Source organism: Thalassophryne amazonica, chromosome 16 (assembly GCF_902500255.1).
Source record: "Thalassophryne amazonica chromosome 16, fThaAma1.1, whole genome shotgun sequence".
Classification (NCBI taxonomy): Eukaryota; Metazoa; Chordata; class Actinopteri; order Batrachoidiformes; family Batrachoididae; genus Thalassophryne; species Thalassophryne amazonica.
In genome coordinates, this window is record NC_047118.1 from 69,971,069 (window position 1) to 69,997,008 (window position 25,940).

Sequence of the window (25,940 nt, forward strand, 5' to 3'; positions counted from 1 at the left end):
TGGCTTCCATAGGTGGTACAGCGTTACTCAACCATGAACACTGTTGAACATCTCTGTCATAAGTGCATCACTGGTGGGATTTGATTCTGACTTGATGTATCATTTTTGGTTGATTGTGCTATTTTGTTTCCTGGAAGTAGATGACAGTGTGTCATGTCCAGTTTGTGACTGTGTCCCATCTCACTAAAGTTCTCAATGAAATTAAACATAAAAACCTTTGGCTAAATATTCAAGTACAAGGTGTAATTGATTTTACCTGTTGTCTACTGTAGTTTTGAGGACATTGATAAACTCCTGGTAGCCCGGGAACTTTGACGTGACAATGGAGAAGATGTGCCAGTCATACTCCTCCATGATATTCAACATCAGCAATGCCTCCTGCTGGATGGAGGCACCAAACTGGAAGAATGTTGACTTCACATCCTGGGAAGACAAAACAGGCAAAATTGGAAAAGAGGTGAAAAGTGAAGTTTATTCATGAAGAATGTACCTAAAGTGCATAGACACAATTTAAATAACAAGTAATAATTAGCACATATACAGTATGTGTACACAGACACAATCTGTCTGTCACGCATACAGATCAAGCATAATAACCGTCTCACAGAGGAAATGTATTGCCGAAGAGCGCCGAACAATTCAATTAAGGTTAAATTGGATTGATGCAGTACAGGCAAGCTGCAGAACTCTGTGGGCCTGCTTATGGGGAATGAGGAATACATTCACTCCGAGTCATTCATATCCACTCCATTAAACCTGACTCAGAATCATTTGCTACTTAATTTAGTCAATGCAGACACAAGCTTGGGCAGAGCGGACAAATGCTATTACAGGTGAACAAATTAACTAATTTGTTCATTTATATTGCAGTTTCATTTGAAATGACACATTACATTGTCAGTGAGTGGAGGCAAGAATGAGAAGCATAGTTTCACAAAAGATGAAGTCTACTGTTGCACATTGCTTTGAGCTTATACAGAGTTTATGCATGGTTTATCATTATTTGTCTTTATTTATTTATTTTTTTGGTCTCTAACTATAAAATATCAACATGCAAAGTTTACATTTACCTATGAATGTGATCTAGTTTGGTGATGTAATGCGTCAGACTTGTATCATGTGACCTGCAAAAATAACTGTAGCATGGCCATAGTATCACTTAAGCACAACATTTTTAAAATCCCCATGATAATATGAAGGGATTTCCAAGGCACCTGAAAGTTTGCAACAGAAAAATATCTTGAAAATCCAGCCGTGCTTAAAAGAAAACCATGGCTAGATCTTCAAGATTTGACGACTATTTCAAAACGTTGCTAACTAATTTTTTCTAAAGCTATATAACTCTAGAGGTGGCACAGTGGATTAGTGATTAACATGGTTGTCTCACAGCTGGAAGGTCAGATGTTCTCTTCTGACCTGGTCATGTCTATGTGGCATTTATATCTTCTCCTTATGTTTGCATGGGATCTCTTACTTCCTCCCACTTCCAATGAAATGCAGGTTTGGTGAATTGTTGACTCTGAATTGATTGATGTTAATGAGTTTGTCTGTCTCTTTGCATCAGCTGTGCATTCAGAGTGTACCCCTTATCTCACCCAATGACAGTGTGACCCTTAATTGCAATAACTGGGAAGAGGGACTGAATATATCTCCAGAGTTCATTTTACCGTGATAACAATCAATATCGTGTAATGTCTTGATTTTACGGCTTAACAAATCCCTATTCACAAAAAAATTCAATTTCTGCCAAATATGTTTTTTTTTCAGTTGTAAACACATATGCATGTTGTGAAATGTTAAATAATATTAAATAATATGTGTCTGGTTTAGCTGACCACATGGCTACACTAAACTAGCTATGTGGTCAATATGAAGAAAAAAAAAATCCAAAACCTATTTTCTGAATTAACGAAACAAGAAATAATTTACTAAAATGTGGAAAACGTCAAAATAACAGCTTTGTCAGGTACTTAATTTATTGATTTTCTTTTTGGCGAAACAAAAATTTCAGGCACTCAACATATGTTTCTGTGTATGTGTGTGTGTGTGTGTGTGTGTGTGTGTGTGTGTGTGTGTGTGTGTGTGTGTGTGTGTGTGTGTGTGTGTGTGTGTGTGTGTGTGCGTGTGTAAAATTGAACATCTCATACAAATAATTTGTGATTAGAATGATATTGAGCATTTATCTGTGTTTTAAGGCAAAAAATGTGATTTCAGAAAATTTGGTTGATACACAGTAAAATCACCAGTGTTAAATTAACACTGGCAGTGTTAATTTAACATTGGCAGTGTTAGTTTTACACTGGTGATTTTACTGTGTAGGGGTCACTTTTGAAAGTCTATACAATCAATAAGCTACACAATATTGATCATCTTTTGCAGAATGAAGACACAAATTCCAGATGTATGATTAATACATTACTTCAACTTTGCATTTAAATGTGTCATTTATGTATATATTAGCATGCATGTGCACAAGCAACCTAAAGAACAACAAAAACCTTTCAGAAACATCTGCTCTACAAATGTGCCTTGCACAGTGATACAGGCACACAGATTGGCACAAATCTGAAGGCAGTTCAGCGTGTATCTTCAGCAATTCATCCACGGCGTAACTAACAAGCAGAAGGAAGAGAGTTGGAGTTTGCGATGACAGCCACTGGAAGGAGCCTTTGTATGGCAAAATGATTCCAGGGTTCCTTCAATATCCAGCTGTGACTGCTTGGCTTTGGTAAGCTGACTTCTGCCTACTGTAAAAGCTGACATATTGTGAACAGGGCTCAAAAGTACAAATGGCAATAATTTAAATTCCATATTATAAACAAAACAGAATGCTCCACCTTAGCAGAAATGTGTTACTTATTGTTCTTCTTGTTGCAGAATAAATGATTCCGTGCAAATTTGTATTTCACTGTAACAGGTCCAGATTGTTACCCAAAATCTTGATCACAATTAACTTATGTATTGTTTGTCATAATAAAGTCCTGATAAAAACTAATGGGAAGCTCTAATTTTCAATGATGTTCTAAGTAATGGAGTATGATCATGACACATTGTGACCTGTGGTGAGAATTGGGAGCAGGTTGAGAGGTGCATGGAGAGGTGGAGATATGCTGTGGAGAGAAGGGGAATGAAAGTCAGCAGCAACATGTGAATGGGAGAGAGCATGGTGGAATGATGAAGTTACAAGGAGTAGAGCTAGATGATATATGAGTTTAAATACTTGGAATCAACTGCTCAAAGTTATGGAGAGTGTGGTGGTGAGGCAAAGATGAGAGTGGAGGCAGGATGAGTCAAGGAAAATAGTGGCAGGAGTGATTTGTGAGAGATGAGTATCTGCAAGAGTTAAGGGGAAAGTTTACAAGTTGGCAGCAAAACCAGATATGGTACATAATTTAGAAGTGATGGTGTTAAAGAAAAGACAGTAGGAGGAACTGGAGGTCACAAAACTGAAGACACTACTCAGTCCTTGATTGCAATCACAATCTTGTATTAGTATTTACCTAGTGTATGTGCCTTGGATAAGGAGCATCCATGCAAACACGCTGATGTACTGATAATGACTAATATGCTCAAGGGCAAGGAGATCAGGGATCACAAAAGCCAAGTTTCAGAACTGATACAATTTTAAACAACACACAAAAGAAAAGAAAAACTAATTTAACTTTGTGTTCCATTTTTATAAAGAACGTAATGAGGAAAGAAAACAAGGGAATTATGCCTGTGGTCCTGAACAAAAACAAGGTGTCCAATGTTTTACATATTTTTTTTTTAAATACAAATACTACATTGTAATTTTAAATTGCAATATGAATGGTATTAGTGTATGAGAACAAAAGCGTGTGTAAAAATCATGAAGTTAAAAAAAGAAAAAAAAAAACATCATCCAAGTTTATAACTTCAAATTATTTTTCAAAAAGATGAGGATGTCCACATTGTCTAGGGAAGGGTAACAATATTTAATTCATAACTGTTTCAAGATAAATATATTAGTCCTAGCCACTGATACAAATTCATTCAGGGAAATGGTCCTGGTGATCAGACCCTCAGAAAAAGTTGGGAATACTAGTCATTTTCTGGAGCTATGAATATTCAGTAGCTCAGCTGCTCACATGCGTTGAGTTTCGTGGTTAGTTGAGCAGGCTTGTAACTGCAGAGGAAAGAGACGACAGATGCTTAACCCTCAACTCCTTTAATTTTAGTGACCTTTTTTTCAGTGATTGTCTCTAGACGTTTTCCAAGCCTGGTGTCTGTATTAGAGCAACAGCCTATTTTAAATTTATATTTCAAAGATTCTGTTCTTGTTCAGATCCAGAAGTATGCTATTTTTAACAGGTTGCACAGTGTGTATGCTCAGCTGCAGCCCCTCCTCTCAGTGTGATTTCACCTCAGCTGCCTAAAAAATTAACATATTCACAATAAAACACCATGACACCAAATCACTTTTATGTAAACTCTGCAATTAATCCACAGTTTATGGACTGCATTTATATAGCGCTTTTCCATCTGAATCAGATCCTCAAAGCCCTTTACAGTAATGCCTCATATTCACCTATTCATTCACACACACACACACACACACACCAATGTCAAGATGCTGCCATGTAAGGTGCTCACTGAACACTGGGAGCAACTTTGGGATTTGTGACCTAGAGCAAGGACCCTTAGTGATTTTCCAGCCAGATGGGGGTTTGAACTGAGGCTCCTCTGGTCTCAAGCCTAATGCTTAATCACTCGACCATCACCTCACCACAGTTCACGTGTGTTGAAGTGTGGAGAGGGTGGCGGTTCATATGGATCAAGGATCAACTATGATCCCTTTTACCACTACCAAGTACTCTTGGACTCACACAAAACTGACCAGGGGTTCAATTCGGAACCCTATGTTAAGGGCCAGCCAGTATGTTACAATCGGACATTTACATTATACTATTTAAAGACTCAGCAGTTCATGAATTGAATGAATAATTAACAATTCAGCCACAATAATTACTGAGAACATGAGCAATAAATATAAAGAAAACTGTGCTCAATGTCTTTCTTCCCTCATTTGCAGACTCTGTGCTCCATGCAGTCATGTGTGTGCTGTATAACTGAGGCAGTAGTGGAGCACGCTGGGATAGCAGGGAGGTCATGCTATAAGACATTTCACTTTCTGTCTTCATCAAAGAGCTAACAATAATATTCCCCACACAGGGACCAACACAGAGCCACACAGAACACAGGAATACATAAATCAGCAAAAACATACATCACCACCATAGTGAATGTTCCCTTTATCCATCCATCCATTCAGCTATTCTACAGCTCTATCTAATAATTACTGTCATGATTAATTATTCATCAATTATTGATGATTAAGGATGACATAAATTTTGTGGAGTTACTGACGGACACCATTCTCCCTATGCTTACCCGAATAGTCCCTTTAATTCATATTAAACTACTTAAAACATTTAAAGTACAGGAACTGTGTTGATTAAATTTGTTCAAAAACATATTTCAATATCTTAAAAGCATACAAACAATCAATCTTGTGGAATAGCATGCGTACAATCATATTACTCTGTAATTTACCTTTATTAAACCCACCTTAAACATGTTTCTATTCATTTGAGGCTTAAGATATTTATTCATTTTTTAAACTCAAATGGCTCATTCCATTTAAGGGTCATGGGTGAGCTGGAGCCTATGCCAACAGTCATTGGGCGAGATGCGGGGTACACCCTGGAAAGGATGCCAGTCTATCGCAGGGCCACATGTAGACAGACAAACTCAGTTAAACCTATGGTCAATTTAGAGTCACTGATTCGCCTAACCTGCATGTCTTCAGAAGTGTAAGGAAGCCAGAGCAAACCCATGTGAACACAGGGAAAACAGGCAAACTCCACACAGAAAGGCTCAGGTGGGAAGTGATCTCACAACCTTCTAGTCCACTATGCCACCATATTTAGAAAATTGATTCTCCAAATCAGTTACAAACAGTTTATTCTGATACAATCCTAAAATATTACAGTAGTGTTTAGAATAATAGTAGTGCTATGTGACTAAAAAGATTAATCCAGGTTTTGAGTATATTTCTTATTGTTACGTGGGAAACAAGGTACAAGTAGATTCAGTAGATTCTCACAAATCCAACAAGACCAAGCATTCATGATATGCACACTCTTAAGGCTATGAAATTGGGCTATTAGTAAAAAAAAGTAGAAAAGGGGGTGTTCACAATAATAGTAGTGTGGCATTCAGTCAGTGAGTTCATCAGTTTTGTGGAACAAACAGGTGTGAATCAGGTGTCCCCTATGTAAGGATGAAGTCAGCACCTGTTGAACATGCTTTTCTCTTTGAAAGCCTGAGGAAAATGGGACGTTCAAGACATTGTTCAGAAGAACAGTATAGTTTGATTTAAACGTTGATTGGAGAGGGGAAAACTTATACACAGGTGCAAAAAATTATAGGCTGTTCATCTACAATGATCTCCAATGCTTTAAAATGGACAAAAAAAAAAAAAAAAAACAGAGACATGTGGAAGAAAACAGAAAACAACCATCAAAATGGATAGAAGAATAACCAGAATGGCAAAGTCTCACCCACTGATCAGCTCCAGGATGATCAAAGACAGTCTGGAGTTACCTGTAAGTGCTGTGACAGTTAGAAGACGCCTGTGTGAAGCTAATTTATTTGCAAGAATCCCCCGCAAAGTCCCTCTGTTAAATAAAAGACATTTGCAGAAGAGGTTAGAATTTGCCAAAGAACACATCAACTGGCCTAAAGAGAAATAAAGGAATATTTTGTGGACTGATGAGAGTAAAATTGTTCTTTTTGGGTCCAAGGGCCACAGAGAGTTTAAGTATTAATAATAAGTATTTGATCCACTGTTGATTTTGTAAGTTTTCCAACCGACAAAAAATGGAGAGGTCTGTAAGTTTTATCTTAGGTACCCTTCAACTGTGAGAGACTGTATGTATGAATGTAAAAAAAAACTGACAATGACAATGTTTGATTTTTAAATAAATAATTTTCATTTTATTGCATGAAATAACTATTTGATCACAGACCAACCAGCAAGAATTCTGTCTCTCACAGACCTGTTAGTTCTTTAAGAAGCCCTCCTATTCTGCACTCTTTACCTGTATTAATGGCACCTGTTTGAACTTGTTACCTGTATAAAAGACACCTGTCCACACACTCAGTCAATCACACTCCAACCTGTCCACCATGGCCAAGACCAAAGAGCAACCTAAGGACACCAGGGACAAAACTGGAGATCTGCACAAGGCTGGGATGGACAACAGGACCACAGGCAAGCAGCTTGATGAAAAGGCAGCAACTGCTGGTGCAATTCTTAGAAAATGGAAGAAACACATGATGACAGACAATCTTCGTCGATTTTGAACTCCATGCAAGATCTCACCTTGTGGGGTAAGGATGATTCTGAGAAAGTCCAGAACAACACAGGAGGACCTGGTCAATGACCTGAAGAGAGCTGGGACCAGTCACAAAGATTACATTGGTAACACATGGCACCGTAATGGTTTAAAATCCTGCAGGGCACGCCAGATCCCCTTGCTTGTGCCAGCACATGTCCAGGGCCGGTTGAAGTTCGCCAGTGGCCATCTGGATGATCCAGAGGAGGCATGGGAGAAGGTCATGTGGTCAGATGAGACCAAAATAGAGCTTTTTGGTATCAACTCCACTCGCCATGTTTGGAGGATGAGAACAACCCCAAGCACATCGTCCCAGCGTTGAAGCATGGGGGTGGAAACATCATACTCTGGGGGTGCTTTTCTGCAAAGGGGACAGGAAGACTGCAGCGTATTGAAGGGAGGATGGATGGGGTCATGTATTGTGAGATTTTGGCAAACAACCTCCTTCCCTCAGTAAGAGCATTGAAAATGGGTCGTGGCTGGGTCTTCCAGCATGACAGTGACCCCAAACACACAGCCAGGACATCTAAGGAGGTGCTCTGTGAGAAACATTTCAAGGTCCTGGAGTGGCCGAGCCATCTCCAGTTCTGAACTCAATAGAAAATCTTTGGAGGAAGCTGAAACTCCAAACTTGACAGATCTGGAGAAGATCCGTATGCAGGAGTGGACAAAAATCCCTGCTAAACTGTGCAAACTTGGTCAAGAACTACAGGAAATGTCTGTAACTGCAAAGGTTTCTATAGCAAATATTAAGGTCTGTTTTCCTAGTGGACCAAATACTTATTTCATGCAATAAAATGCAAATGAATTATTTAAAAATCATACAATGTGATTTTCTGAATGTGTTTTTAAAAATTATTTCTCTCACAGTTGAAGTGTACCTACAATAAAACGTCCAGACCTCTCCATTCTTTGTAGGTGGGAAAACTTGCAAAATCGACAGTGGATCAAATACTTATTTGCCCCACTGTATAAACCTCTCCCTTCTCTTAAGTCTAACCATAGCCATCACATAAGTGTGTCCCCCAGAGGTGGGAGTAAGTCACCATCAAGTCATGAATCAGCAAGTCCCAAGTCAAGTCTCAAGTCATAAATTGTTTGCAAGTTGACTTGAGACTTGACTTGGGACTTGCATATTCATGACTTGAGAATGACTCAACAGTTACTTACTCCTACCTCTGGTGTCCCCTCCCCTAAACCTAACCATAACCCCCCATACCCTCCCCCATCACACCACATTTAAATGAAACTGTGCCCCGTTACGAAAAGTGCTGCGTTTTTGTACCCCCATCACGACAAGTGTCCCATTTTTGTGTCCCCATCACAAACCCATAGATTAATGTACTTTTGGTAATACCACGACAAACCTCTGTGAGACTGGGATGGTTAGGCAGCTACTCTGTTTTGTGTGAGCCTGATCCTGTCAGATTTCAGAAGCTAAATGGTATAGGTCCTGATTAGTATTTGACAAAAAGAAGAAGGGTTTTTATTACCATTGTATATAGATGAATACATACAACAAAGTTTTTCATCTGCAATTAACCCATCTGATTTACAGTTACACACAATCCAACCACGAGGAGCAGTAGGCAGCCACATTCCAGCACCTGGCAACCAACTCCAGATGTGTAGGCTCTGCCTTGGTCAGGAGCAGAGAAAAAAGCAGACCCTAAATAGGAATGTTTTTGATAGTGGGAGGAACCTAGAGTGCCCGGAGGCAACAGTGCTACCCACTACCCAAATCCCAATGCATATCTGTACTGGATCTGCAATGGCAACCGTGTCCAAAACTTGGCCAGCCAAAACATAGTATGGTCTGATGTCACATCAGAGCAATACAGAACAATTAGAAAACTATTTAATCTCAAAATATATTTCAATACAATTATTGAATTAAACAATTTCTAAAATGTTGAAAATTAATAACATAAAAAAGGAGAGAAACATGGGGTGACTAAATGGTTTTTGATTGTTTCTAATTGGGACGGATCACAATCCATGACATCAGAAAACAACCAATCATATCCTCTTATTTCACCCTTGTCAAGTGTGACATGTCTCTGCTTTAGACTCGCACGAGCCTCTGTGCACACAAACACACACTGGCAGCACGCTGTCTGTCACGCTAGCAGTCTGTCAGTCATAAACACACACACACACACACACACCTGCCCGGCGGGACATGACTGTGCGTCTCTAAGTGGAGATAGAGGCGAGTTATAAATAGTCCTCCTCTGCTGCTGATAGCATTAGGCGCTGTCTCATCTGATGACAGGCACTTTAACGCTGAATGTTTTTAGGTGAACCTTTGCTGAGATAAAAACCCTGATGGTTCACAAGCAGATATGAGTTTGTCATATTCTACATTTACGCTTCTGATATCCATTAATCAGTTGGGCTTGGTGTTGCAATGTCCACCGAGGAAGAGGCACTGATACGACAAAATGTCCCCATCAGCCAAAAAAGAATAAAAAAAAAGTAAAAGTAGCTGCAGTGAAACAAAAGAACTAGAAACGGAAATGGCAAATAAACAGCACTCAGGAAATTGTGAAAATATCACAATACCATGACATAAAAAAAATACTGTGTGACAGAAATCTTTAAATAGTAGAGAAGCTTGAATCTTCGACTGGACTGGGTTGCTTGACGCGAGGACGTTTCGCTTCAAATCGCAGAAGTTTCCTCAGTTAAAATTCTTGCTCAGGAAGTCTGACTTCTGTTTATTCGTCTCTACAAGAGTCAGACAGAAGTCAGACTTCCAGAGCAAGAATTTTAGCTGAGGAAGCTTCTGCGATTTGAAGCGAAACGTCCTCGCGTCAAGCAACCCAGTCCAGTCGAAGATTCAAGCTTCTCTACTATGGAAACCACCTGGACAACTGAGAGCCTACACATAAAGAAATCTTTAAAATTAAACTCAGGAAAAAAAAAAAAAAAAAAAAAAAACCTGAGTAATGATAATAATAATCATGCAATTCCTGACCTTTGCCAAAAGGTACCTGAAAGACTCCCAGGCCATGAGAAAATTCTCTGGTCTGATGAGACAAAGATTGAAGTTTTTGATGTGAATGCCAATTGTCATGTTTGGAGGAAACCAGGTACCATCCCTACAGTGAAGTATGGTGGCAGCATCATGCTGTGGTGATGTTTTTCAGCAGCAGGAACTGGGAGACTAGTCGGGATTGAGGGAAAGATTAATGCCGCAATGTACAGAGACATCCTGGATGAAAACCTGCTCCAGAGTGCTCTTGACCTCAGACTGGGGTGACGGTTCATCTTTCAGCAGGACAATGATCCTAAGCACACAGCCAAGATATCAAAGGAGTGGCTTCAGGACAACTCTGTGAATGTCCTTGAGTGGCCCAGCCAGAGCCCAGACCACAATCCAATTGAAAATCTCCAGAAAGATCTGAAAATGGCTGTGCACCAACGCTCCCCATCCAAACTGATGGAGCTGGAGAGGTGCTGCAAAGAGGAACGGACAAAACTGCCCAAAGATAGGTGTACCAAGTTTGTGGCATCATATTCAATCAGACTTCAGGCTATAATTGCTGCCAAAGGTGCACCAACAAAGTATTGAGCAATGGGTGTAAATATGTATGTATGTGTGAAGTTGTTGTTGTTGTTGATGTTGTTGTTGTTTTTTTTAATAAATTTGCAAAAAAAAAAAAAATTAATATATATATATATTTTTTTTTTCTTTTTTTTCTCATGTTGTCATTATGTGGTATTGTGTGTAGACTTTTTGTGCAAAAATGAATTTCATGCAAGGCTGTAGCATAACAAAAGGTTGAAAAAGTGAAGCACTGTGAATACTTTGTGGATGCACTGTAATTCAGGTACATTTGGAACACTTTTGGTTTTGCTCCCATTTTGTATGAGATGAACTCAAAGATCTAAAACTTTTTCCACATACACAATATCACCATTTCTCTCAAATATTGTTCACAAACCAGTCTAAATCTGTGATAGTGAGTACTTCTCCTTTGCTGAGATAATCCATCCCACCTCACAGGTGTGCCATATCAAGATGCTGATTAGACACCATGATTAGTGCACAGGTGTGCCTTAGACTGCCCACAATAAAAGGCCACTCTTAAAGGTGCAGTTTTATCACACAGCACAATGCCACAGATGTCGCAAGATTTGAGGGAGCGTGCAGTTGGCATGCTGACAGCAGGAATGTCAACCAGAGCTGTTGCTCGTGTATTGAATGTTCATTTCTCTACCATAAGCCGTCTCCAAAGGCGTTTCAGAGAATTTGGCAGTACATCCAACCAGCCTCACAACCACAGACCACGTGTAACCACACCAGCCCAGGACCTCCACATCCAGCATGTTCACCTCCAAGATCGTCTGAGACCAGCCAGTCGGACAGCTGCTGAAACATTCGGTTTGCATAACCAAAGAATTTCTGCACAAACTGTCAGAAACCGTCTCAGGGAAGCTCATCTGCATGCTCGTCGTCCTCATCGGGGTCTCGACCTGACTCCAGTTCGTCGTCGTAACCGACTTGAGTGGGCAAATGCTCACATTCGTTGCCGTTTGGCACGTTGGAGAGGTGTTCTCTTCATGGATGATGCGAAGGAGATGTGTTGCACTGCATGAGGCAAATGGTGGTCACACCAGATACTGACTGGTATCCCCCCCCAATAAAACAAAACTGCACCTTTCAGAGTGGCCTTTTATTGTGGGCAGTCTAAGGCACAACTGTGCACTAATCATGGTGTCTAATCAGCATCTTGATATGGCACACCTGTGAGGTGGGATGGATTATCTCAGCAAAGGAGAAGTGCTCACTATCACAGATTTAGACTGGTTTGTGAACAATATTTGAGGGAAATGGTGATATTGTGTATGTGGAAAAAGTTTTAGATCTTTGAGTTCATTTCATACAAAATGGGAGCAAAACCAAAAGTGTTGCGTTTATACTTTTGTTGAGTATATTTCATTTTGACTGCCACCACACTTTCATGATTTGGAACGTTTTTCTCTTTACAACATGTTCCATCATGTAACAGTTTGTGAATCTGGTTCAGTCTTGGGGTTGGTGCTGCGGGTCTCATATATCATATACTGTATCACATGCTCATGGGAATGCCTTACACCCACCTGCAGGGTAGGGTGGTCCATATTTTGTAAATTTTTGAAATTTCTCACTCTGACCCGTTGAATAAGTTCCACTTGATGAAAAACATGCTGTGTAAATTTTTTGTTGCATAAATTCAATTTTATAGGGAGCTCAAAAGCATTGATATTTTGAAATTTCCTGTTAAATAACGTTATACAAACTAAAGCTTAATGGTGCCCCAACCCATCCTCAACAACATATCAAAAGTCCTGATGAATCGTCCTGGTGCTCACTTAGAAATTCAAGATGGCCTCCACAGGTGAATCAAGATTTAGTTCATTAGTCAGGCTTACACTCCAGGTGAGAAGTTCAAATATCCAGGAGGGACTCAAGAGTTGAGCTGCTGCTTGTTGCATTGACAAGAGTAAACTATGGTGGATCGGGCATCTTGTAAGGATGCACTTTGGTCACCTCCTTATGGATGTCTTCCAGACATGTCTAACTGGGTCGAGGCCCAAGGAATTATATCTCCCAGGTGTAATGTGAACGCTTAGTCTACTGCAGCTGTGGAAGAAAATGACTGAAACAATCGATGGTTTCCATGTCTCCTCTCATTGCAGCGGAGGCTCTCTGTACCAGCTGGTGCTTCCGTGGCTGCATTCATCCCCTATGTACCCATCATCTGTCCCCATATGTTCTTTATTCACCCTGACACAGTTGTGTGAGCCAGTGTGAATGGGTGAATGTAAGCCATCAAATAGAAATGCTGCCGACATATGCTCAATTGGAAGTAAATATAAGAATAATGAATAAACCAATCAGAAGGTTGATATTTCACTGACAGAAGAGCTGAAAATGGGTTTGTTGAAAATGAATTCAGATTTCCGTTAAAGCAACCTATAAGTTGTATTTTTTATTTTATTTTATTTTATTTTATTTTTTTTTTTTGCAAGGAAAGAAGACAAATTAAAGTTGTTTATTTTCAGCAGCATGATGGGAAATTAACAGGGGTGGGACAAGATCTTGTGCTGTGAGATATTTAGCAATAAAATGTGACAATATTTCTTGCAGAGGTTGTGGCTGTTTGGAGCGCTTTTTTGAAATTTTGAGGAAAGCGTTGTATAATCACTGCAGTACCTTTTCAGACAACCAGTCAGATGGAGCAAAACTTTTCACCCTGACAGAAAAACCTCTGTCTGCACAGCAGTCAGCTGTTAGATCGAACTGGCACAAGACTGATCACCACTTCAATCAGAAGGTAGAAGCTCATGCACAGTTATAACATCTCATAGTCTCATCTCAGACTAGTGAGAAATCATGTGGGGAGACACTAGTCAGTTAATTTGTTAAAGCTTTTACAGTACTTGCATATTGTTGTGTCTTTGACTGCATGTGATCATTCATAATCAAAAGAACTGAATGAATGGAGAGAACTGAAGTGTCATTCATTACAAAATGATTACTTAAGCATGTCAAAATGCACCTGTATTGTTTTGCATTTTACAAATTTCAGTCAAAGACTATTTTTCCAGTTGTATTTCATCACTGACGTTTTATAAAACAAATAGTGCTAAATAAACACATCACCCTGTCTCGATCTCGTCAACCCAATATTATGCATCATTTTGTTTCATGAGCTGAGTGTATCATCACACCACTAGAAATTAATATCCAAAATAAACATTAAGAAGAAAAAAACATCCCAGTACAAAGTGTCCATGTCAATTCTTCTGAGAAATGGCCCAATATATACGAGGTCTGTTAGAAAAGTATCCGACCTTTTTATTTTTTTCAAAAACCATATGGATTTGAATCACGTATGATTGCATCAGCCAAGCTTGAACCTTCGTGCGCATGCGTGAGTTTTTTCACGCCTGTCGGTTGCGTCATTCGTGGAATTCCTCTGCTCCTCTTTCCATGACAAAAACTCCTGTAACAGTGGAATGTGCCATTCATTTCCAAACTGGACACTGTGTTTTATCCGGGACATCCTCTGACTAGCACGGGAATTGCGGAAGACGTGGACATCAGCACTTTTTCAGTACATTGAGACAGATGTGCGGAGGAATTCCACGCATCGCGGTGGAGCCGCATGGTGCAAAGCAACGCCATGATGAAGCCTCACAAGACATGTTCTGGCATGTCCAGGCTCATCCACAATTTCTCGGTTAGTCACACGACTGAAAACCCACCGACAGCCGTCTGAAAGCCATCTCAAAGCCGTCCTGTGAGACCAACACGGAGGTGGTTTTGTGCCACGCCATGAGCGGCACGGTGGCGCATCCGTCCGCTTTTCTTTCCATGAAAAAAACTCCTGTAACAGTGGAATGTGCCAAAAAAGTACTGATGTCCACGTCTCCTGCCATTTTTGTGTAAGTCAGACGATGTCCCGGAACAACAAAGCCTTCACGTTGGAAATTATCTCGTTGTTTCAGCGGGGTTTGAGCCTGTCGATGAGCACTCGGAGCGCGGCGCACTCTCAGCAACTGTGGGCGGTCTTTAAACCGGCTTTTAATCTGTGTAATCCCCGTAAAATCGTCCCTCAAAGCCATTTGAATTTTCCGAATGGTTACCACCTGGAGGTCTCTCACAGTTTCTGGAAAAAATTGATGCAGCAAACCTCCAAATCATTCAGACATTTATTCGCAATAAAAAATCCGACGAGAGGGGTGGACCACTGCTCACACAAAGCCTGCTCACAGGCGAATGACGCAACCAACAGGCGTAAAAAAAAACTCACGCATGCGCACGAAGGTTCAAGCTTGGCTGATGCAATCACACGTGATTCAAATCCATATGGCTTTTGAAAAAAATAAAAAGGTCAGATACTTTTCTAACAGAACTCGTATATATATACACACACACACACACACACACACAGTGGGGCAAAAAAGTATTTAGTCAGTCTCTGAATGTGCAAGTTCTCCTACTTAGAAATATGAGAGAGGTCTGTAATTTTCATCATACTGTAGGTACACTTCAACTATGAGAGACAAAATGGGAAAAAAAATCCAGGAAATCACATTGTCGGATTTTTAAAGAATTTATTTGTAAATTGTGGTGGAAAATAAGTATTTGGTCAGTAACAAAAGTTCAACTCAATACTTTGTAACATAATCTTTGTTGATAATGACAGAGGTCAAAATTTCCTGTGAGTCTTCATCAGGTTTGTACACACTGTGGCTGGTATTTTGACCCATTCCTCCATGCAGATCTCCTCTAGAGCAGTGATGTTTTGGGACTGTTGCTGGGTAACACAGACTTTCAACTCCCTCCACAAATTTTCTATGGGATTGAGGTCTGGAGATTGGCTAGTCCACTCCAGGACCTTGAAATGCTTTTTATGGAGTCACTCCTTCATTGCCCGAGTGGTGTGTTTGGAATCATTGTCATGCTGGAAGACCCAGCCACGTTGCATCTTCAATGCTGTCACTGATGGAAGGAGGTTTTGGCTTAAAATCTCATAATACATGGCCCCGTTCATTCTTCCCTTAACACGGATCAGCCGTCCTGTCCCCTTTGCAGAAAAACAGTCCCAAGGCATGATGTTTCCACCCCCATGCTTCACAGTAGGTACGGTGATCTTGGAATGCAACTCAGCATTATTGTTCCTCCAAACATGATGACTTGAGTTTTTACCAAAATGTTCTATTTTGGTTTCATCTGACCACATGATATTCTCCCAATCCTTTTCTGGATCATCCATATGCTCTCTGGCAAACTTCAGACAGGCCTGGACATGTACTGACTTTAGCAGGGGAACACACCTGGCACTGCAGGATTTGAGTCCCTCTTTGAGTAGTGTGCAGCCTTTGTTACTTTGGTCCCAGCTCTCAGCAGGTCATTCATCAGGTCCCTCTGTGTAGTTCTGGGATTTTTGTTCACCATTCTCATGATTATTTTCACCCCACGGGATGACATCTTGTGTGGAGCCCCTAGATCGAGGGAGATTATCAATGGTCTTGTATGTCTTCCATTTTCTTACAATTGCTCCCACAGTTGATTTATTCACACCAACCTACTTGACTATTATAGATTCACTCTTCCCAGCCTGGTGGACAGCTACAATTTTCTTCCTGGTGTCCTTCGACAGCTCTTTGGTCTTGGCCGTGGTTGAGTTGGAGTCTGACTGTTTGAGGCTGTGGATAGGTGTCTCTTATATAGATAACGAGTTCCAATAAGTGTCATTACTACAGGTAACAGGAACAGGTGGAGGACAGAAGAGCTTCTTTGAGAAGAAGTTACAGGTCTGTGAGAGCCAGAAATCTTGCTTGTTTGTGGATGACCAAATACTTATTTTCTCATTTTGTCTCTCATAGTTGAAGTGTACTTATGTTGAAAAATACAGACCTCTCTCATCTTCCTAATAGGAGAACTTGCACAATCAGGAGCTGACTAAATACTTTTTACCCCACTGTGTATATATATATATATATATATATATATATATATATATATATATATATATATATATATATATATATATATATATATATATATATATATATATGTTTACATTACCAGGCAATGTAAACAGAGGAGACACAATTTATAGAGTTCTTAAGAAAGAAAAATAGATGTAAAACTAAAGCTGTACGGCTTTAATTTAGATAAGTGTTTATGGCGGATTACAAAAATGTCAACAAAACAGAATGGTAACAAATATGCAGTTTCTGCTTGTCAAATGTCAGAAAAAATGACTTTATAGCAGTTTTAAGAGGATTATTAGTGCAGCACTGGATGCTGTATTTAAAGTCCAAGCGATTCCCTGTTTCTACCTCAAAGAACAGTGAGGTGCTCTCCATGGCACTGAAAGCAGCTCTGGTGGAAGTATAAGGCATGAATATCTGAAGATTATCAACTTCTTTCTTGTAACAAGGAGAAACCAGATGGTGATTTATGTTGATTGAAGATAACAAAAAAAAAAAATCGAGACAGAAGAACTGTTTCACTTTTATTGTCCGCCAAGGACATAATAAAATCATTGGCGTTTATTTATTTATTTATTAGTTTGTCTGTTAGCAGGATTACATCAAAACTACTGCATGGACTTTGATCAAAGATAGATATTAGGCCATGGAAGACTCCATGAAATTTTGGAGATGATCCGGATCAAGATCCAGATTTTATGTAGGCCAAGATTTCATTTTGTATAGGCTTTGAAGGATAAAAAAAAAGCCCTACTTCACGGATTCTCACCAAATTTGCACCACAGATAGATTTTATGGCATGGAAGACTCGACTGAATTTTGGAGGACACTTGCATCCGGACAGGGATTCTGGCTCAGGTTTTCACTTCATAGGCTGTTAAGGATAACATCATGGATTCTCACCAAATTTGCACCACAGATAGGTATTATAGCATGAAAGACTCCACTGAATTTTGGAGGTGATCCCAATCCAGACTGGCATCACAACTCTCCGATTGCGCTTGTTTGTACCTGTAAATTTATACCATTAACATGAAAACCGTGATACATGTCGAGAGGAAAATTAAGCTTTTTTAAGAAAATGTCACAACAAATGTGTCCTGCTATAATATGACATGGTGCATTATTCAAGTTATGTAGTCAGTGTGTTTCATGACATCATCTCATGTCTGGCATCTGCATCTATCTATCACATTCAGGATGTCGCATGGGTATGCGACCCCATGGGGGCAAGCTGTATCCTGGCATCCCCTGACCTGTGTTGTGTTGGGGTACAAAGTCCTTTGGTATGTTTAATCTGCTAGAAATACCATCACCCAGAAATAAGTGGGAAAAAAATAATAGTTTTTGAGAATATTAGGGCTCAGGCTTTCCAAATAATGATGAAAAACATCAAATCAATGCCATGTTGGTGAGTTTGGATGAGAATGTATTGAATCACCTCAGGGTGTTAATGTGTGAGCATGCATTATTAATTTAAGAGCAGAACTTAAGTAATCTGCAACAGGAATTAATTATTAGAGTGCATGAATTCATCCTCTGGGGTCACCTATTGCTCACAGGTGTAACAATTTCACACAAGATGCACAGAATTGTAGAATTTTAAACTTGTTTGTGTTTTCCCTTGAGACAGATAACTGAAATTATAGTTTATTGGAGTCTTTTACAGAGAGACCATTACATGTGCTTATAGTATTTCTTCTTAAATGTGTTTGGAGGAGCATCTGTTGTCAGATGATTCTGTCTGCACGAGATGACAATAAACGTAAAAGCTCTGTGAATATAATGTGTTTGTTATGACAAGCTGCTTTTCACAAACGTGCAGTAACATGCAAATATGCTTCATTTTACGAGATAATAATTATAGAGGATATTTCTGTTGAAGGCAGTCAACAGATCAGACACATAGGCGGAGCTGCTCATTGTACATTACAGTGTGTGTGTGTATCTGTGTGATGTTGTTCTTTGTCTATCAGGACTTTTAAGGAAGCAGCAGAGCCCGAGAGAGAAACACCGACAACATAACATCATCCTTTTTTTCTGGCCGTCTCTACCTTCGTCTGTCTCTGTTTGCCCTCGTCCCCTACTCGCTCACTTTTCTAATAAGTCCAATATCTTTTTTTCTGGTCCCTTTCTTGCCATTAATTTTCTATCCAGGGCCTCTGTCTTTGCTTGCTTCCTTCTATCCATCTTGCCCTCCTCCACCCACACACCATCTCTGATAATAAGGCCAAAATTCCATTATATGCCTGTCGCAATGAAGCCTTTGCCAACAAAGACCAAAGTATCATCAATGAGAACGTTATATATAGTTCAGATGCAAAATCTTCAAAGTCCAAAAACACATTTTTTTTTTTTTTTAATTGAGGCCAATGTGCACTGGGCTGCTTTGGTATACTACCAGTGTGCAAAATGTAACAGAATTATTGATGGAAATCTGAATGTTTTTTTCAATTGATTTCATTTTCATTTTCATATTTTTCTCAATGTAAAAAAAATATCTGATCTGATTCTCTCTCTCTCTCTCTACTGTACATATATGCATATGTGTACCTTAAATTAAGTTGATGTGACAGACAAAACATGTTAGATTTAAAATTATTAAAATGAGTTTCATTAAGAAGATTACATTTGCTTCATTTATGGCCCCTTCACACATAGTGCAAAGTTTGGATAGCATTTGCATGAAAATGGTGAAACAGTTCGAAAATAGGGCACGAAACATCACACACAAAACATCACACCGATGGGCAGGCGTGCATGAACCTGGTGAGAGAGTTCGAGCATGCGTCACTGTCTTTCATGCAGGAACAGTGCCAGGTGGAGCACACGGCACCGCTTATGAGGTATAAATACAATAAATAAATAAATAAAAACCAGCCGGTACCTGTGGAACCACATCACGCTGCTTATGTGGTATAAAAAATAAAATAAATAAAAAAAGAGAGAGGAAAACACAGCACCCACTGGATGCAAACTTGCACCTTCCAAGAGCTCTGGATTACCAGTCAGAGACTTTAGCATTGAGCTACAGAGCTGTTTTTGAAAGATGTGGGAAGCTGCCTCATATCAGGAAGGACATGGAAGTATTAACAAAAAAAAAAATACACATCATATAAAAACACCACATTTATGAAGCAAGCAATACAAATATCAATCAATCAATCAATCAACATTTATTTATAAAGCACTTTACAGCACCGACTGGTGTCCAAAGTGCTTAACATTAAAAACACAAATTTACAAAATAAAACACATATAAAATAAAATTTTAAAACAACACATAAAAAAAAGAACATAAAAATAACAGAACATGTCACCTCCCCACTAAGTGTTAAAAGCCAGTTTAAATAAATAAGTCTTTAACTTAGATTTAAAAAGTGCTAGGTCAGGAATAGTACGTAACTCAAGAGGTAGCTCATTCCACAGTCTGGGGCCAGCTACCGCGAAAGCATGATCACCCCAGCGTTTATATCTTGACCTTGGAACATCTAAGTAAAGCTGGCCAGACGCCCTTAACGTCCTACTGTAGGTGCGCAAAGTTAAAATTTCAGACAAGTAGGGAGGTGCAAGGCCATAAATAGCTTTAAAAACAAACATTAAAATTTTAAAATCAATTCTAAAACGAACTGGAAGCCAGTGGAGTGAGTATAGGATGGGCGCAATATGCTCACGTCTAGAAGTGTTTGTCAAAAGACGAGCAGCAGCATTCTGCACCAACTGGAGATGCACAAGAGACGACTGATTAATGCCCGCATAAAGTGCATTACAATAATCAAGTCTGGAGCTGATGAAAGCATGAATGGCCGTCTCAAGATCACGTCTACTGAGAAAGTGCTTTATTTTAGCCAAGAGGCGAAGTTGGAAAAAACTAGCTTTGACAACAGAATTTATCTGTTGATCGAACCTCAAACAGCTGTCAAATATCACTCCCAAATTCTTGACAGCTGGTTTTACATAGTTAGCCAAAGCACCAAAATTTGGTGTTACCACATTTGGTATGCCAGTGCGCTCAAACACCATGATCTCAGTTTTACCATCATTCAGGTAAAGGAAGTTTCGGGACAGCCACTGCTTTACATCACGAATACAATTAAATAATGATGACAAAGCATCACTCCCATTAGTCCTCACAGGCAGATAGATTTGCAGATCATCTGCATAACAATGAAAGGACAAATTGTGCTGGGTTATAATTGACCCCAATGGCAGAATGTACAAAGAAAATAGAATCGGCCCAAGGACAGATCCCTGCGGCACTCCACAGCACAGAGGAGCAGTTGATGAGGAAAGGTCCCCAATCATGACAGAAAAGCTCCTTTCAGCCAAATATGATCTAAACCACTCAAGTGCAGTACCATGAATGCCAATAAAATGTTCCAACCGGGAAACAAGTACTGTGTGATCCACAGTATCAAAGGCTGCTGTGAGGTCCAACAGAACCAGCACAGCAGGATTCCCTGCATCCACCGACAGAGTAATATCATTATGAACTTTTAAAAGTGCTGACTCAGTGCTGTGTCGCGATCTAAACCCAGACTGGAATTTTTCAAGGATGAGATTGTCTTCTAAAAATGATTGTAACTGTAAAAAGACAACCTTTTCTAAAACCTTAGATAGAAATGGCAGATGAGAGACAGGTCTAAAATTGGATAAAACTGATGAGTCCAGGTGAGGTTTTTTAAGAAGAGGTCGAACCACCGCATGTTTAAAAGCAGCTGGAACAGACCCTGATCTAAGACAAGCATTGATAAAAGTTAGGAGACCCGCCCCAACAGTATTAAAAACCTCCTTCAGCACATTAGCTGGAACAACATCAAAAGGACAACTTGTAGATTTTATGTGTTTTACAACATCAGCGAGAGATGCAAAAGAAATGGGCTCAAACTGTTCGAGCACAGCAGAATGTGCACGAGGAGCAGACAACTCAACATTACAGCTCTGATCAGCGTTCTGTCTGACTGATGAAACCTTATCAATAAAAAACTGAAGAAACTCCTCACAGGTTGTGATTGTAGCGTCCAACAAAACAGAGGTGTGTGGATTTACAACTGAGTTTATAGTCTGAAATAACACACTGGGACGATGACAGCTGCTCGAAATAATATGAGACAGATATTGTGCTTTTGCCTCCTTCACAGCCTTCTGATAGTCAGTTAGACTGTCCCTCAGAAAACCCAGAGACACCTGTAGTTTGTCCTTTTTCCATTTTCTCTCCGCCTGTCTGCAGCGTTGCCTGAGGGCACGGGTCGTGGCATTTAACCAGGGGTCGGATTTTGATTTCCTGGATTTGCAGCGCATCGGTGCAACAGAGTCCAAAATGACTGTGCATGTAGAGTGGAAAGAAGAGAGGATGTTATCTGGGAGTAATGGAGAAACCAGTCCATTCATGGCATAAAACTGAGAGTCCATGAAGGCAGCAGCAAAGTCCCCCGCTGTCGAGGAGGTGACCAAACGGCGGCGAGAGACAGGAACAAGTGGCTTACTAGCAGATGGAGGAGCAATAAATTCAAAAATAACAGGAAAGTGATCTGAAATAGCAATGTCTGATATGTCCTTAAGTGAAACTGAGAGCCCAAAAGAAATAACCAGGTCCAAGGTGTGTCCAAGATTATGTGTTGGTCCATCCACAACTTGTGTTAGACCAAAAGAGTTCAGGAGGCTTTTAAAATCATCAGCCAGCTGATTAGAAGGACAACAGATATGAATATTAAAATCACCACAGACCAAAAATTTGTCATATTTTGGGATAAAATCTGCCAGAAACTCAGAAAACTCCTGAATAAAATCCTTATTAAATTTTGGTGGACGATAAACAACAGCACAGAGCACAGGACAGTCGAACTCCATCACAAACAACTGAAGTTCAAAAGTGGAGTAGACATTAGAAGATAAAAATCGGCATTTAAAACTGTCTTTAAAAACCGTGGCCACACCCCCGCCTCGACCTGATGCTGGCGGGGAGCTGAAAAATGAGCAGCCGGGGGGGAGGAGCTCAGAAAAGGTACTATTTTCACCTGGTTTCAACCAGGTCTCTGTTAACAGGAGAAAGTCCAGATCACGACTGGAGAAAAAGTCATTCAAAATGAAAGTCTTACTTGTGAGTGACCTTGTGTTGACGAGTGCCACACGGACTGAGCGCACGTCAGTATGGTCAGTATGGAAATATGGTCCATTTCAACATGGGGGGCTGTCAGTGTCCGCTCCTTGCGTGCGCTCACTTGTTGCAGCTTGTCACCACCACGGTAATATATGTTTTTATTTATGTCCACGTAAATCCAGCAATCAGACACATGCGCCTCACAGTGGACAGTTGTTAGTCCATAACTGTTCAAACACAGTAGGTGTTGTGTAGCTGGAATGTCCAGAATGACAGATCACCACAACTGCTTCTGTCGGAGAGGGTGTGATGGGTTCGCACAGCACACCCTTGGTCTTTTAGGTGCTTGTGTGTGCAAATACGTTGTAGCAACAGGTGTATGAGGCGTTGGCAACAGGGACGACGTTACACGGTTTGCACATGATTCCTGTGTCATGCGCACAAAGTGTGCACTTCATCCAAACTTCATGCTATGTGTGAAGGGGCCCTTAAAATGTGGCCATTCTGAATAAATTTTAGATACATTGTACACTCTTGCATCACAAAAACCTCTGATTGCATATCTAAGGGCACGTTCCCATTGTCAATTTTGACACCAGCTTTCATCAGCAACATCCCATTAGTCTGAAGGTTCACTCATTCGAAGGTTCACTAGTCTGAAGATTCAGGTCAATATATGAAAATATTTTGATGCCAAATTTCAGTAGGCTGCACTACTGTATACTTACATGTACTTTTCATTTCAATTAAAAAGACATTTCTTTCATCTGTCAGGACGTGGCACCAACCAGGTGGACACAAATGCAAACTCACAGCAGGTGCAGTTTAAATTAGATTTAGTCGTTGTACCAGGCAGGGATTTGCTTCACAGGTTGTCTAGCAATGAAGCAAAGGTATAGACGGACGTGACGCTGAGGCTTGGTCGAAAAAACAGGCTGAAGTCAAAATACATGATGTGGTGGCAATCAGAGGCAGAGCCAAAAACGTGGTCGAGGACAAAACAAGGTCTAATACCGGCAGGCTGAATACATGGCAAGGATGTGAGAGCTGGAAAGTGAAAAAGAAAAAAAAAATCAACAGTCGAGCGAGGGACTGTGAGACTGTGAGGGCTTAAATAACTGGTGATGTATGTAATTAGTGCAACAAGACACAGGTGTCAGTGAAGGTTCTGGAAAGGGGCGTAACCAGGGAAGACAAAGGTAAGTGCAAGAAATTGAAGGCAGGAAAATACAGAGTGGAGTGATGAAATGGTAAATGGTAAATGGACTGCATTTATATAGTGCTTTTCCATCTGCATCAGATGCTCAAAGCGCTTTACAATTATGCCTCACATTCACCCCGATGTCAGGGTGCTGCCATACAAGGCGCTCACTACACACCGGGAGCAATAGGGGATTAAAGGCCTTGCCCATGGGCCCTTAGTGATTTTCCAGTCAGGCGGGGATTTGAACCCATGATCTTCTGGACTCAAGCCCAACACCTTAACCACTAGACCATCACCTCCCCTGAAAGAAACAAAGACACATGAACAAGTGCAAGAGGGGGAGTGAATGAAAATACAAAGCAGACAGAAACAAACTGTGAGACAAAGACACAATGGGTGGTGCAGTTATATGGAGTGGGAACATACTTGGGCAGGCGTGAAGGAAACAGAACAATGAACAAAGCTAAAACAGAATCATATATTAACCAGACCTGATAGAACTAAATAGATGGCAGAAAACAAAGAAATCAATGATCTTAAACAAAACTAGAACCGGACTATCCCAAATCAAAGTATAAGAATAAATGCAACAACTGATGAGCAAAAATAAACAAACTAAAACCAGTGAGCAAACAACACAAAATAAATCATAAACAGAAAATGCAATACATACTAAAAGGAACACAATTGGATGAAAACGCTGAAGATAACCAATACCTGTGATTAAAGCACAATAAAGCAACACAAAATAAATGATAAACAGAGTGCAATAAATAACTAAAGGACATAACCAGACAGGAAATACTTGCAGGTAAATAATAACCAAAACCTGTGACCAAAGCATAATATACAGTACACAATGTGATGAACAGAACTAAACTACAGCAACATAAAGAACCAAGAGTTGCAAATACAAGGATAACAGAAATAAAATCAATGATAACATGAACATGACAAGACATGGATAGAACACAGAAGACACAGAATACAGACGTCGATACAAGGCCACACTAATAACAGATGGCCCTAAAGGGCCGGATCATGACATCATCTGTGATGCGAGAGTCATTGTTGGAGTAAATACACACACAGACTAATGAACCTTTGGACTAATGAACCTTCAGATTAAGAACCTTCTGACCCTTCCAGCTTTCATCCTGATTTCAAAATGTAGTAAGTTGGACCTATTTTTTTTTTTTTTTTTAATATCAGGCAAAATTTCCATTACCTTCTATTTTATATCTGCTTCCATGTGAGAATAATGCAGTTCTGTTAAATACACCCTATTATGTAAATGTTCTATGAGACCATTGCTTTTTGTATGCGTTGGTAGCTGGGCAAAATGCTACAACCACTGTTTTCTGACACATTCCCAAAAATCACAGATGTTTGTTAAAATCTCTAAATGGTCTCTTGTAGAGCACAGCATGCTTTTCATGGCTTTCATGTTGTGAAGGAAGCTTCTGCGCAGAGAATCGTAGCTCCCGATTACTGCCAATTGTACCCGCTCCTCCACTTTCACATACTTTTACATGACAGTGCCCCCGATCTGCAGCAAATTAAATCCAAATATTCACATTTTATGGATCATGAGTTAATCCAGAATCACTACAGTCTTGTAGACTTTTCCCTTCACTGTTGCTAATATCCTTCTACACTCTAAAAAATGAACTGCTGTCTCAACGAGAAAAAGTGATGTAACAACGTACATAGATTT

General features: G+C 39.9%; 1 protein-coding gene across 1 annotated transcript in view; it reads right to left on the reverse strand.

Annotated features, from left to right (window-relative positions):
- Positions 1-25,940, reverse strand: part of grin2aa (glutamate receptor, ionotropic, N-methyl D-aspartate 2A, a) — a 648,709-nt gene that overhangs the window by 296,632 nt on the left and 326,137 nt on the right. The window contains exon 3 of the mRNA XM_034191285.1: positions 257-423. Coding sequence (XP_034047176.1) covers positions 257-423 — 167 coding nt within the window. The remainder of the gene's footprint in view (positions 1-256; positions 424-25,940) is intronic.